General features: G+C 38.0%; 1 protein-coding gene across 3 annotated transcripts in view; it reads right to left on the bottom strand.

Annotated features, from left to right (window-relative positions):
- Positions 1 to 16,277, bottom strand: part of NR2C1 (nuclear receptor subfamily 2 group C member 1) — an 89,423-nt gene that overhangs the window by 58,659 nt on the left and 14,487 nt on the right. For all 3 annotated transcript variants that reach the window (XM_074226604.1, XM_074226603.1, XM_074226601.1), the window contains exon 2: positions 5,054 to 5,129. In XM_074226604.1, the coding sequence (XP_074082705.1) occupies positions 5,054 to 5,107 (54 nt within the window). In that variant the 5' untranslated portion in view covers positions 5,108 to 5,129. The remainder of the gene's footprint in view (positions 1 to 5,053; positions 5,130 to 16,277) is intronic.

Genomic DNA, 16,277 nt, shown 5'->3' on the forward strand with positions numbered 1-16,277 from the left:
TGGTAGTTTGATAGGTATGGCACCGAATAAATAATTTAATTTGGGTAGAACTGATTATTTTATTATATTAGCTCGACCTAATCATGAGCAACTGATATTTTCCCTGATATTTTCCAGTTGTTTAGATTTGACTTTATTTGTGTGAGAAGTGCTTTGTAAATGTGTTCATACAGTTTCTGGGTTTGCCTTGGGAGGTAGATTCCCAAGTACTTAAAGTTGCCTACAATTACTTTAAAAAGAATTTCCTCTTCCTCTTGCTCTTGGGTTTTGTTGTTCAAATATAGAAATGCTGATGATTTATGTGAGTTTATTTTATATCCTGCTACTTTACTGAATTTATTAATTATTTCAAGCAGTGTTTTTCAGATGATTTTCTCGGGTTCTCTATGTATACCATCTGCAAAGAGTGAAGGCTTTGTTTCCTCTTTGTCAGTTCTGATTCCTTCAATTTCTTTTTCTTCTCTTGTTGCTACAGCTAGCATTTCTAATGCTATATTGAGTAGTAATGTTGATAATGGGCATCCTTGTTTTACCTCTGATCTTATTGGAAATGTTCCAAGTATATGCCTATTACATATAATATTTGTTGATGGTTTTAGATTGATACTATTTATTATTTTCACTATCTACTTCTTTGGCTGCCACAAAATATGTAGAGTCAACCAAGACAAATTTTCACAAAGGTCACATGCAAAAAAGATATTTGTCTCTTTCTTCATCCTGAGGCCTTCAGCTTTCTGTCAGGAATGAGGAGTATGTTTCATAAACATTCTTCTGGAAACATGGCTGGATGCAGCATTGATAAGAGTGCAGTATAACACATTTTGTTCCATCATATGCATATACAATAACTAGGTGATTCCTTCCCCAATTTATAAGCACCTTCATAAGTTTCCATTCTTTACCTCCTCAAATGTAATGTATCTTTCTACACCCTTCAAGTCTGTTTTGCTTAAGAACAATCCTTCCTTTAATCTGCCTTCCAATTCCCCCTTCTCTCTTACTTCCCTGTTGAGTGGAATGGAATTTTTTGTTCTCAGTTTTGTGTGTGTGTGTGTGTATGTGTGTATGGTATGTGCAGTCTTCCTTACTTTGACCAGTTCAGATGAGAGTGAGGTTCAAGTGTCTGTTGCTCTCCCACAGCCTCTCCTTGTTTGTAGAAATGTCTACTTATACACTTAGGTTATAATGTCCCCTACCCTTCTTTTTTCTCCCCTATACCCCAGACAGTATATTCCTCTTGTCCGATTTCCATTCTTCCATTTGGACTTTCTCTGTGACTCTGAAGCTAAGAGTCCGGAGACAGATATATCAAGTCCCTACATTAGGCTGACGGCAGTTTATCTGAGTTTAGTCTTTTGTTTCATTCATGTTTACCTTTCTGATTTTCTTTTCAATCCTCTGTTTCAACTTCAAAGTCTCTGTAGCCTGTTGGAATACTTGAAAGATCTCTTACATTAAAGGGTCACTTTCTCCCTATAGCATCACAGTGAGTTTTTCTGGCTAAGTTATTCTTGGCTATAAGCTCAGATCTTCTGCCTTAAGGAACAATATAGTCTAAGTTTTCCAGTATTTATAATGGTGGCTGACTGTGGCTCGTCTTTACTTTTTTTCTTACTTTCTGGTGGCTTGTAGTATTTTTTCCTTTGGTCTGGAAGCTCTACATTTCCTGGGAATTTTCATTTGAAATTTCTTTCAGGAGGTGACCAGTAGACTCTTTCTGTTTCCACTTTGCCTCTGTTTCTAAGAGAACTGGACAGTTATCTTTTAAGATTTCTTGAAACAGGGTATACAGGCCCTTTCTTTGGATGTGGTAGTCCAATGATTCTTAAACTTTGTCTCATCACTCTGTTTTCCAGATCAGTTATTTTTGTTATAAGGTACCTTACATTTTCTTCTATTTTTCCCAGTCCTTTGATTTTGTTTTAATATTCCTTGTTTCCTCAAGGAGACATCATTTGACTTCACTTGAATTTTGAGGGAATCTATTACTTGGCAGTGGTTTGTGCCTCTCGTCCCATGCAGTTAATTCCTTCTCCAAGTCTTTCTTCCCAGGTTCTTATTTCTCTTCCAATTCTTTCTTCAAATGTTATCATTCCATTTAGTCTAAATGAGTTTGTCTCCCAGTTCTATTTTTCTTGGAGGCATGCTTATAGGCATTTTGGAGTCATTCTCTTATGCATTTCTCTCTGCCACACTACTAGTTCATCAAGGTGTTGTCATCATAGTTCTTTTTTGTTTGTTTATTCTTCCAGTCTACTTTCCTACTTCAGATTGGATACTAAGGACTGGACTTTGCCGCATTTCTAGAGGAAAGGTCTGGGATGGTCCTGTTGCTGCTTTCCTGAAGTAATAAATGTTATATTATTCCAGAATCTCAGGGACACAATGGGGACCAGCGAGCTTTCAAGGCTCCCAAAATGATCAACCTGGCCTAGGCAGTCAGATTGTCAAGTCTCTGGTCTGAACTAAGTTCTTGGTTGGGTTAGGGTCTGTGCAAGAGTAGATGCTACAGGGGTGGCTAGGTGGTGCAGTGGATAAAGCACCCGCCCTGGAGTCAGGAGTACCTGGGTTCAAATCTGGGCTCAGACACTTAATATTTACCTAGCTGTGTGGCCTTGGGCAAGTCACTTAACCCCATTTGCCCTGCAAAATCCTTAAAAAAAAAGAGTAGATGCTACAAGTTCACTCCAATGAACATCTGGAAAGCTCCATTTTTTTCAGAGCAGCAGAACTGGAGGTTCCTATGGTCTGAGATTCCTGACTTGGTCATTCCTCTGAAGGTTGGGCTAGAAATGCAAACCTGCTCTGCAATGGGGGTCCCAGTCACCATGCTGCAGATGACTTCTGAACTTCCTCTTTTCTGGATATACTACAGGAACGCTACTTTAAGAAGTCCCCTTCTCAGGCTACCCAGGATGCAGAACTGGATTGCAGACAGAAAAGCTACTAGAGTCTCTGTCATGGTGCCCTGCTTTAGGGCTGATGGAGCCCTTGAAGGCTCTGAAACATCTTCTTCATCCTCTCTGGACCTGTACTCCTGTTTGAAGCCTATCTCCAATGCTCACAGACCTCGCTAGGCCAAAACAAAGGACTCACTGTGACTTTCTGAGATTTCCCCAGCAGGATCAAATCTGGTGGATTTTCTAGATGGGTGTAGAAGAATATGGAGGGAAGCTCACAACTTCCTGGGCTTCATATCACTTTACAATATTGAATCTACCTCCCTATTAAAATGTTTTTAATGGAAATATGCTTTGGAAAAAAAGTATACTGAATATAATTCTGGAGGTTTGGAGGGGAGGGAATGATTCTTTTTTTTTTTTAAGGTTCAGAAAAGTGGCAAGTCCTGAGTGAATTCTTGTCATAATTTTAGGTTCTCTTGATTTAATGTCTATACCCAGACAACTAGCAGTGCCAATGCTGAAGTAGCCAGGCCCCTGAGGAAGAGACAGGAAGGAGCATCTGCCTGATAGATCAAACCCCTCAGATCCCAGTAGTAAAGACAGACAATCCATGACCTTGAGCCTATGAGGCTTGGGAATGGCCAAGTTTCCAGCCCCAAGCCTTCCAGGTATCATTCTGGGAAGCAAACCCTAGGTGCTGCAGCCTGGGCATGCTCTTGCCAGGGCTGCAGTTACAGCTACTGGAGGCCCAGAGGGGAGAATTATTTTTTTTTAAGGATTTTGCAAGGCAAGTGGGGTTAAGTGGCTTGCCCAAGGCCACACAGCTAGGTAATTATTAAGTGTCTGAGGCCAGATTTGAACCCAGGTACTCCTGACTCCAAGGCCAGTGCTTTATCTACTACGCCACCTAGCTGCCCCTAGAGGGGAGAATTCTTGTCATTGAAGTTCTCAGAAAACTCAGTTTACATCAAATAATGATGGGATTCTGCCAGTGGAAATGACATTAAAGAGGTATCCTCTTCTGCTTTGCCATTGTACCCAAGGAATAATGGGGTTTTTCTACCTGATTTGTAGGTAAAACCTTCCATATGCTATCTCTCATTAGATGTGAACTCCTGGAGAGTAGGAACTAGTTCATTCATTCATTTATTTATTCGTTAAAGAGGGCACTTGTTATTTTTGTAAAGGACAAGAAAATAGATTTTGGTCCCAGAAAAGAAATTAATAAAACTTATCTCCCTTTTGGGGTAGAAACTTGGGAGACTACTAGATAAAAAGAAGGTATATACTGTCAGATTTGGTTTCCATATCAAGTATTTTTACTTGATTTTCTTTGTCATATTTCTTTTCTCAGGTAAAGACAAAAATATCGGAAAACTTTTTGTAAAATGTACATTTTACTGATCTTTTCTGTCTGTACTTCAATCCATCCTAGATATACCCAACTCTCCCCTCTGTATTCCCATTGAACCCTCATATTTAACATTCAAGCAAAAAACAACCAACAGAGAATAGCACCTATGACAACATACAGACATCTGCCCTGAAATCCTAGGTCAATCCTCTCTACTCAAAGAAAGTGAGATGAAAGAAATGAAAAAGGTACTAGGGACCTACTAGGCACCAGACACGCTGCTAAGTTCTTTATACTTTGATCCTCAAAATAACTCTGAGAAGTAGGTGCCATTATTATCCTACTTTTACAGTGAGGAAATTGAGGCAGGCAGAGATGAAGTGACCAACCCAGGGTTACAGTAAGTTGCCTGAGGGTGGATTTGAACTCAGGTCTTCCTGACTCAAGGTTCAAGCTCTATTCATCCTGCAACCAGCTGCCACACTTAAAAATCACTATAATACAGAGGTAGTTTTCTATAAATCTTGTAAGAAAATTTAATTCATATGTATTGGTTTGACTGAAAAATCACAAGATGAAGCCAGATGGCATGATCTAAATTAAATCCCTCCTTTGCTGTTTTTCCTGTCCACGAAGTGGGTTTAGTTAATCTCAAACCTTTCAAAAGACCATTGCTTCTTCCCTTTTCATTAAATTAAGCTAAATGAATAGCATTTTTCAGCATTAACAGTCTCCTGGGTAGGTAACATGAATATGCATTGATATGTTTATCTTCAATGTGAAATAAACATACCTCTCCCATTTGCTGTTCAATAATTTGATGAGCAAGTTCTTCTATAGTTGCCATGATCCTGAGTTGCCAGAATGTCCTGCCAAAGAAAGAAAAGCTTTGTGAGAAATGTCTGTGAGGCCATCAGATTTGGCTGAAACTCCATAAGTTTTATCCACCTCAAAGGGAATAGTCATATACAAAAACAAGTGATAAAAAGAAGTTCTGATAAGGTCAGATAAGGTATTCACTATTTAGCTAAAGGATAATCCCATATACACACAAATGGATTTCTGCATATGGGCTCTATAAGTTTAAAAATAAAATTTAAGGGGTGGCTAGGTAGATAGGGTACTGGCCCTGGAGTCAGGAGTACCTGAGTTCAAATCTGGCCTCAGACATTTAATAATGACCTAGCTGTGTGGCCTTGGGCAAGCCACTTAACCCCATTGCCTTATAAAAACTAAAAAAAACCTAAACCACACCCTCAAACATTCAGGGGCTAAAATCAGTCACTCAGGAATTGATTAAATATCTATGTATCAGATAAGTGCTAGGAGCTAGAAATAATTAAATAAAAATGAAATAGTCCTTGACCTTAAGGGGATTAGATTTCAATGAAATAAACAGCAATAGAGTTGGCTGCCTTTATAATTTTGTGTATTTATTTTATTCATTTCAAATTATTATTTGGAGAAGGGGTCCACAGAATTCACCAGACTGACAAAAAGATCCACACATAAGAAAAGTTAAAAACTCTGGTCTTAGACTTTCCATTAGCACTTCAAGGTTAATAAGCCCCAAACTGAGTTTATCGCTTCCTTCCAATTTGTTCCTCTTTCTGACTTTGATGTACTACTACTAGGGGTACTCAGCTTCATTTACCCTGCCTCCCCAGAATTGAAGTTTCTGTTTGATTTCCCACATCCCCAGTCCTTCTGGACACCAAATTTGACTTTATCATCTTTCTCACATCTGTCTCCTTCTACTATCAGCATCTTCAACTGACACAAAGGCGGGCCTTCATCACTATCAACCTTAACTATTACACAAGTCTCCTAATAGGTCTTCCTGATTGCTTATTACCACTTCCAGTCCAATCTATCCTTCACCCCCTGAGCTAGACAAATTTCCTTTATGCATGTCATTCCTTTTAAATAATAATACTCATTGCTTACTGAACAAAGTTCAAACTCAAATTCTGTGTCTGGAATTCAAGGCCCTCTAAATCTGGTGCTTCTCTGCCTTTTCTGTTTCATTTTTAAACCACACCTTCTACTTAACTCCACAATGCAAGCAAACTAGTTGCCATGGCCTGTACTTTCTAACTGCTGTGTTCTCCTGTTGTTCCCCATGGCACCACCCTTCCCACCTGTTGCACTCTAAGCCATCAATTAAAATCCAACTCAAAAGATACCCAAGTTAAGTACAGAGACAGTATGAGACCGTCTTGATGAATTCCAAATGTGTAACCTCACCAATTCTGAAAGAGCTGGTATATATAATTGCTGAGTCATTAAGGTCATGAAAAATAGGAGAGATAACACTCTCCTGGAGAAAGGCAAACAATCTCATAAAAAAGAACAATTTAACATGTCTAAAACAGAACTCATAACCCTTTCCAAAACTCACCCTTCTTCCCCACTTTACTACTTCTGTCTCTGTCAAAGCCATCACCATTCTTTCTCTCTTTCAAGTGTTTTTCCTCTCATCCCAACCTTGGTTATTCCTGAAACTTCTCCCCCTCTCTCTCACTCCAAAAGTTGCCATGTCTAGCCATTTCTATTCCCGTAATATTTTTTTATACATACATAGCCACCATTTTAGTCCAGGCACCCATATGTTCTCACTAAAAATGACTCTTAATTGGTCCCCCTGTCATAAGCCTCTCCCTATTCTAAATTATTCCACACAGTTGTCCACATATTTTTCCTAAAGCCTAGATTTTGCAATGTCACAATTCGGTGGTTATCTATTATCTCTAGAATAACAGGATAAAATATAAACTCCCTTTTCACCTTCATCCAATAAAATCCTCTTTCTTTAAGATTCGACTCAAGGACCACCTTCAACAAAGTCTTTTAAAAAAAAACTTCTCATTCTGAATCTAAACAAAAAAAACCCCCATCTCTCTACCAAAAAATAAAACACCAAAACAAAATTCTACAGGTCATGTGACTTTGTTTTTTGTATAGTTTATAATAAATTCTTAATATTACTTTCAAAACTTGTCTATACTTTCATCTGAAATTCCTTTTGTGCATTTTTAAAATGCTTCTCTTTAGGGGGCAGTTAGGTGGCACAGTGGATAGAGCACCAGCCCTGGAGTCAGGAGTACCTGAGTTCAAATCCAGCCTCAGACACTTAATAATTACCTAGCTATGTGGCCATGGGCAAGCCACTTAACCCCATTGCCTTGCAAAAAAACCAAGAGGAAGGAAGGAAGGAAGGAAGGAAGGAAGGAAGGAAGGAAGGGAGGGAGGGAGGGAGGGAGGGAGGGAGGGAGGGAGGAAGGGAGGGAGGGAGGGAGGGAGGAAGGAAGGAAGGAAGGAAAGGAAGGAAAGAAGGAAATAAAATGCTTCTCTTTTTTGGCATCACAATTGCTAACTCTCCTCTCTACTCCCCCACTTCCAATTAAAAAACTGATTGGCTATCTGACATGAGGAAGAGTGAGAAGGAGCTCCTATAACAGAAAAGGATAATAGAGCAAAATGAATCCACACAGTGGTAAACGTTCAAAAATGTATTCTCTGCCCTTTGTGTCCATCAAGTCTCATCTGTAGCTGTTAACAAGCTTCACTCATGGGTCCTCTGCAGCCATGACTGGTTATTGCATTGATCAGAGGTCTTAAATCTTTCCAATGTTCATGTTCTGTATAAATAACAATTCTTTGTTCTGTTCCTAGTTCTCATCTTACTCTGTAGCAATTCAAACTAGGATTCTCTGATAGTCTTTCTTTCATCATTTCTTGCAGCATTATAATATTTTATTCATTAATATATCACAATTGGTTCTGTCATTCTCTGATGGGTAGGCCTAGGTACCCATCTAAGGTAGCTCCTCAAATTTTAGTTCTTTTTTCTCTCCAATCTCCTTTAATGTACCCTTCAGAATGAATAAGTTTAATTTACTTGTGGCTGTTCCTTGGGTAAGTCATTTCACCGCTTACTGCCTCAGTTTCCTCACCTGTAAAATGGCTGCTAGGAGAAAATAGTCCATAGATACACATGTCTACCATATGAAGGCACTGTGCTAACGGCTTTTCAAATAATATCTTATTTGATCCTCACAACAATCCCTGCAGGTCAATACTCTTATTATAAGTACTAGCTATTATTATACATCATACATTATGTTGCACTGTAAATTTTGTATATGTGCCATGTTCTCCTAACAGCCAAGAGCTCCATTAGGTCAGGGATTGAGTTTTAACATAGTAGATGTGTAAGAAATGTTAATGTTTTTGAAGAGTTAGAAGTCTGGGCTCCATCTGATTCCTGGCTTATTATTAGTTTTATATTCTTGGTTAAGTTAAGTAACCTTTGGGATAAAATGTCAAAGGACTTTGTCATTCAGAAAGGACCAGATAAATAAGGCATTAAGTTAAGTTTTGCTAGGTTGCATTTGCTTTCTTTTCTCCTATAAGATTAATTCTTATGATTATCTACTTCAAATCATTTTTTTTTTGCCAAGAACAGATAATCATCAAGGCAGTGATATTTAATGACAGCGATTATTGCTAACTTGTCTACTTAACCACACACTTCAAATGGCAATTCTGGAAAGAACTTGCTAGCAGAATCTGCTGCAAACACTAATTATTAATTCAAAGGGTGGAATTCATTATCCAGTGATACATGCAAATAAATGAAAAGACCAAAGATAAATAAAAAAAATCTGAAATGAATTATTATCAAGCATCTTAAATCTTAAGTTATCAAAAAAGGAAAAAAGAATTTTAATTAACTCAAATTAATCAATATAGTATAAGTACTTTTTTAATAGTAAAGAGGAGGCCATGTAAATCAGAAGAAAATATAGAATAGAGATCCTAATTAATTAACGCAGACAGAGTTATAATATTTATGACTACAAATTATAGACAACAAAAAAAGGCAACTCTATTTAAAAACAGTATCAGTTCGGGGTGGCTAGGTGGTGCAGTGGATAGAGCACCAGCCCTGGAGTCAGGAGTACCTGAGTTCAAATCTGGCTCAGACACTTAATAACTACCTAGCTGTGTAACCTTGGGCAAGCCACTTAACCCCACTGCCTTGCAAAAAAAAAAAAAAAGGCTAAAAAAAAAAACCCAGTAGCATTTCTTTGGAAGTTTAAAAGTCACTGTTTATTTACAAAATATAATTTTTTTGGCAAGGCAAATGGGGTTAAGTGACTTGCCCAAGGTCATAGTTAGGTAATTATTAAGTGTCTGAGGCTGGATTTGAACTCAGGTGCTCTATCCACTGCGCCACCTAGCGGCCCCCCAAAACATAAAATTTTAATGTTAAAATGAAGAGATAATAAAGCCACAGAATTTCATTAATCTCATTAGTAACCTGAACCTGGTAAAACCCCCATCCTACACGCTGATGTCCCTTTAGCAAGCTCAGAAGAAAATGGCACCAGTTGAGTTTCAGGTCAGCTCTCCCTACTTCAATCCATTCTCCTCAACTCTTCCACAAAGTGATTTTCCTCAAGAGCAGGTCTGGCTTGGAAAGCCCTTCACAATGTTGCCCCCCAACTCTCTCTCCACACTTACTGGACAATCCAGCCAAACTCTGCTTCTCTCCATCTCCAGCCGCCTTGCTTTGGCCCTGACTGTGTCAGTACATGGAATTCATCTCCTAGAATCCTCTCAGTTCAACCAAGGCCTTCTTACAATACAGCTGTCCTCACTTGTCAGTCTTCCTTCCCATCCAAATTGCCTTGAATTTGACTATTTCTAATTATTTGCTTTTCATAATTATTCTGCATATATTCATGTCCTTTTACCACCCCCAAAGAAAGATATGCTCCTTGGAATTAAGAATTCTTTCATTCACTGGATTTATAAACTCCAGCAACAAGCCCAGTTCTTAGCATATTGCAAATACTCAATCCTTAGATTGATTTGAGGTCAAAAGCCCACTTCAAACCTCAGTTCTGCCACTCCCTGGTTACAAATCTACATCTGGGCTTATACATTGAATTCCAATGGACCTTCAATCTCTAGCACCATATGAGTTATAAGAACTCAAACTGAGAAACAACTTTTGGAGGCTATTATTTTCAACATTTTCTACACAAAAAACAGTGATCTACAAATCAGTCATAAATGATTTAATTAGTTCCAATTTATCTTTTTCCATAAATGTGAGAGAAATTAAAATGACTGAAATGAAAGAATTCAACTTAATGCCTTTGCATCCTGGTCTGTTCAACAGGCCTTTCTTTCACTGAAAAATGGAAGGTAGTTATTGGGTTGCATAAATAGTAGCAAATGCTGAATAAAACTAAAAATGGAACAAATCCACACTGGTAGCACAATAAGGGAGCTCTGCTTCAATTAAAAGAAGCAACAATAAAAATAAATCTTCCATTCTATTCAATTTTGAAAATTTTTTCATTACATCTTTATCTTACATCTTTCATCTAAATCTAATTTCCCCCTTAGGAAGATATAATCACATATATCAGCTTGAAAGAATGAGATATTTCAAAAACCTATTTTCACAAACACACAATTCTTAAGGAGTGACAAGCTCAAAAAAACTCTTTTATTTAGTTGCTTAAGATTTGGAATTGCTATTATCCACTGTCAGCTTTTAATTTGAGCCCATAATAACTCAGATGTTTTGGTGTTCAATACTGAACAATAAAAATTTACCCCAACTGGCTAATTTTAAGGACAATGAGCTTTAATTTCCCCCTTAGGAGGAAATTTTCCCTTTATCATCAAAATCAGTAGGATGCGCTTAATGCCAATTAGAGAAGTATAAGCTAAAAATCAACCATCAAATAAGACTGTTTAGAAGTCACATTAATTACATGCCTAATAGGCATTACCACACCAGGGAGGTGTGGGTTAGCTGCTGGAGGTCCCCAAGCCCAGAGACATTATAGAGGAGGGAAAAGGAATCCTCAGGAATCCCCAAGGACAAAGAATCATCAGGGAAGCATGCAATGGTGGTAAAAATAGTACTTTACTGAAAGGGTTATAGGAAGAGGACAGCAGGCAGAACTTACTTTGTTTTTTAATTTATTTTTTTATTTTTGAATTTTACAATTTTCCCCCTAATCTTGCTTCTCCCCACCACCACCACAGGAGGCAGTTTGTTAGTCTTTACATTGTTTCCATGTTATACACTGACCAAAATTGAATGTGATGAGAGAGAACTCATATCCTTAAGGGAAAAACAAAATATTAGAGGCAGCAAAATTACATAATAAGATAATTTTTTTTAAAATTAAAGGTAATATAGATGCTGAAAAAGCTTTTGACAAAATACAGCATCCACTCCTATTAAAAACACTAGAGAGTGTAGGAATAAATGGACTGTTCCTTAAAATAATTAGTAGTATCTATCTGAAACCATCTACAAGCATTATGCTCAATGGGGAGAGGCTAGAGGCATTCCCAATAAGATCAGGGGTTAAACAAGGGTGCCCATTATCACCACTACTATTCAATATTGTACTAGAAATGTTAGCATCAGCAATTAGAGAAGAAAAAGAAATTAAAGGAATTAGAATTGGGAAGGAAGAGACAAAACTCTCACTCTTTGCAGATGACATGATGGTCTACCTAGAGAATCCCAAGAAATCATCTAAAAAACTACTGGAAACAATTAGCAATTTTAGCAAAGTTGCAGCTTATAAAATAAACCCCCATAAATCCTCAACCTTCCTATATATGACTAACAAGAAACAGCAGGAAGAGAAATTCCATTCAAAGTAACCAGACAGTGTAAAATACTTGGGAGTCTATTTGCCAAGACAGACTCAGAATCTTTTTGAAAACAATTATAAAACACTTCTCACACAAATTAAATCAGATTTAAATAACTGGGCAAATATCAACTGCTCATGGATAGGTAGAGCTAATATAATAAAAAAATGACAATTCTACCAAAACTAAACTATCTGTTTAGTGCCCTACCAATCAAAATTCCAAAAAATTACTTTAATGAGCTAGAAAAAATTGTAAGTAAATTCATATGGAGAAATAAAAAATCAAGAATTGCCAGGAGCTTAATGAAAAAAAATGCAGATGAAGGTGGCTTAGCACTACCCGATCTAAAATTATATTATAAAAGCATCAGTCACGAAAACTGTTTGGTATTGGCTAAGAAATAGAGTGGTGGACCAGTGGAATAGACTAGGTGTAAAAGCAGATGATTATAGTAATCTGCTGTTTGATAAACCCAAAGAGTCTGGCCATTGGGATAAAAACTCCCTCTTTGATAAAAACTGCTGGGATAATTGGAAGTTAGTATGGAAGAAACTTAGATTAGACCAACACCTCACACCTTTTACCAAGATAAGATCCAAATGGTTACAAGACATAGACATAAAAAACAATACTATAAGCAAATTAGAAGATCAAGGACTAGTCTACCTGTCAGATCTATGGAAAGGGGAACAGTTTATGACTAAGGAAGAGTTGGAGAACATCACCAAAAACCAATTAGATGATTTCGATTACATTAAATTAAAAAGGGTTTGCACAGATAAAACCAATGTAATCAAGATCAAAAGAAAAGTAGTAAATTGGGAAACAATCTTTACAACTAATGATTCTGACAAAGGACTCACTTCTAAAATATACAGAGAACTGAGTCATATTTTTAAAACAAAAAGCCATTCCCCAATTGACAAATGGTCAAAGGATATGCAAAGGCGATTTACAGATGAGGAGATCAAAGCAATCCATAGCCATATGAAAAAATGCTCTAAATCATTAATTATTAGAGAAATGCAAATTAAAGCTTCGCCGAGGTACCACCTCACACCTCTCAGATTGGCCAGTATGACCAGGAAGGATAATGATCATTGTTGGAAGGGATGTGGGAAATCTGGGACACTATTACATTGTTGGTGGAGCTGTGAATTCATCCAACCCTTCTGGAGAGCTATTTGGAACTATGCCCAAAGGGCAACAAAAATGTGCATACCCTTTGACCCAGCAATACCACTACTGGTTCTATACCCTGAAGAGATGAGGAAAAAGGGTAAAAACACTACTTGTACAAAAATATTTATAGCAGCCCTGTTCGTAGTGGCAAAGAATTGGAAATCCAGTAAATGTCCTTCAATTGGGGAATGGTTTAGCAAACTGTGGTATATGTATGTCATGGAACACTATTGTTCTATTAGAAACCAGGAGGGATGGGATTTCAGGGAAACCTGGAGGGATTTGCATGAACTGATGCTGAGTGAGATGAGCAGAACCAGAAAAACACTGTACACCCTAACAGCAACATGGGAGTGATGTTCAACCTTGAAGGACTTGCTCATTCCATCAGCGCAACAACTGAGAACAATTTTGGGCTGTCTGCAAAGGAGAGTACCATCTGTATCCAGATAAGGAGCTGTGGAGTTTGAACAAAGTGCAAGGACTATTCCCTTTAATTCGGAAAAAAAAAAAACCACCCAGATGTCTTATGGTTTGATCTGTTTACCTCTGAGAATTCTGTTCTCTTTAAGGATATGATTTCTCTCTCATCACACCCAATTTGGATCGAGGTACAACATGGAAACAAAGTAAAGACTGACGGAGTGCTATCTGTGGGGTGGGGGTGGGGGGAGGGAAGCAAGACTGGGGGAAAACTGTAAAACTCAAATAATATCTTTAATAAAAATTTAAAAAAATTAAAGGTAATAGTCTTTGGTTTTTATTTAAACACCACAATTTTTTCTTTGGATACAGATGGCATTCTCCATCACAGATACCCTACAATTGTCCGTGGTTGTTGCACTAATGGAATGAGCGCATCCATCAAGGTTGATCATCGCCCCCATGTTGCTGTTAGGGTGTACAGTGTTTTTCTGGTTCTGCTCATCTCACTCAGCATCAGTTCATGCAAATCCCTCCAGGCTTCCCTGAATCCCGTCCCTCCTGGTTTCTAATAGAACAATAGTGTTCCATGACATACATATACCAGTTTGTTAAGCCATTCCCCAATTGAAGGACATTCATTTAATTTCCAATTCTTTGCCACCAAAAAAAAGGGCTGCTATGAATATTTTTGTACAAGTCATATTTTTGCCCTTTTTCATGATCTCTTCAGGGTAAAGGCCCAGTAGTGGTATTGCTGGATCAAAGGGTGTGCACATTTCTATTGCCCTTTGGACATAATTCCAAATTGCTTTCCAGAAAGTTTGGATAAGTTCATAGATCCACCAACAATGTATTTATTAGTGTCCCAGATTTCCCACATCCCTTCCAACACTGATCATTGTCCTTTCTGGTCATATTGGCCAAACTGAGAGGAGTGAGGTGGTACCATAGAGATGCTTTAATTTGCATTTCTCTAATCAGTAAAGATTTAGAGCAATGTTTCATATGACTATGGATTGCTTTGACAGAACTTACTTTCTATTCAACATTAAAGCCCAGGAACCAAGCAGAGTTAAGGGAGTTTTACCCTGTTTAGGCTTGTTAAGTCAATCTGTATCCTTTGATGTCATAAATATTTGTAGTAGAAGACTAATAAGTTCATGAAAATTTTAAAGCTCATATAGTTTTCTTTCTGGTTTATACAGTCCCGCTTTATCTGTGGTTAAGAGAAATATTCTACAGAGGTCCTACTCTTTAAAATTCAATTTATAGAGTGATATTTTACTTAGATAACACTCTTTGTCTTATGCTAAGAAAGTCACAGAAAAAAATTTATTTGTTTTACACACAATAGTAAGGCAGATACCTATTTACTGGAAGTTCATATTAAAATACAGACAACACACATCCCAATCCCCAGACCCAGGATCCTCCCTAAAACTCAGGGTTTCTGTCTCCCATGTGGAGATCACAGGGCCTAAAAGGTTAGTGATGTCTAATGGACATCACTATTCTTGGCTGGTTTGGAGAGGGAAAAAGACACCAACACCGAGTCTCTTGTGTTCCAATCCTGTAGTAGGAGAAGTAGCAAAAAAGGGGGGCCAAGCATCATCAGCACATAAGTGAATATGGAATTGTTATTCCCACTTTAACTGAGTTTTCCCTGATCCCAAGATGCATTTAATTTTTCCAAGGAGATTCCTATGATATACTATCCTAGGATCCCCATTTTTCCGTTAAGGGAATTTTTACAAAGTTTTAGTATTTAGTTAGCTAAAATTTTACTAAGCTGTTTTAGCATTTGTAAAAAGCTTGTTGCTACTTGGAAATTTAGCAGCCACAAATCTTGTCTCTAATTCAAGTTATGTAAATACTTGTAAGAGATGCTGCCCTATCTGCAACAAGAATTTCCCTAACTATAAGAGGGATCTGTCTAGACTCATATATGCTATTACAAGATGGACAAAGTTACTACAGACAAACATTTGTAATGTTGAAATGCTTATGCAAACTACACAAAACACACACAAAAATCAAAACAGAGAGAAAAACATCTATTGGCAGAGTCCTCCTCCCTGCTTCCCCAAGTCTAGCTGAGGGAGTGCCTGCTACATTCTTGTTGGGCTCGTTTTGGAAGAATTGGTGCCCATACCAGAGCTCCCTCTGAAATGTTACCCATGCTACGGGCCCCAGAGTCCAGGAGCTCAGGGTAGGCTGGCACTTAAGAAATCACCTAATCCAAGTCACATGTCAAGGGAGAGTTTTCTCTATGACTTTTCTGACAAATGATGATCCCGTCCCCACCTGCAAATCTCCTGACATGATGATTTACTCCCTCCCCTCAAGAGCTCTGTAGGGGGCACATTTTTCTTTTGTCTTTTCCTTATCTGTGGTTTGGGGAATAATACTCTTCAGAATGTCTGCTTTCCAGAATTTTTGTGAAGAAAACACTGTGTAGGGGGTGGCTAGGTGGCACAGTGGATAAAGCACCGGCCCTGGAGTCAGGAGTACCTGGGTTCAAATCCAGTCTCAAACACTTAATAATTACCTAGCTGTGTGGCCTTGGGCAAGCCACTTAACCCCATTTGCCTTGCAAAAATATCTTAAAAAAAAAAAGAAAGAAAGCACTGTGTAACTCCAGAACCAACACAAGAGTTATTATACACACTTGAAATCTGCCCAGGATGGCCTCCCCTCTGAGGTAAGCC

The sequence above is a fragment of the Macrotis lagotis genome, chromosome 2 (genome assembly GCF_037893015.1).
Source record: "Macrotis lagotis isolate mMagLag1 chromosome 2, bilby.v1.9.chrom.fasta, whole genome shotgun sequence".
NCBI lineage: Eukaryota > Metazoa > Chordata > Mammalia > Peramelemorphia > Peramelidae > Macrotis > Macrotis lagotis.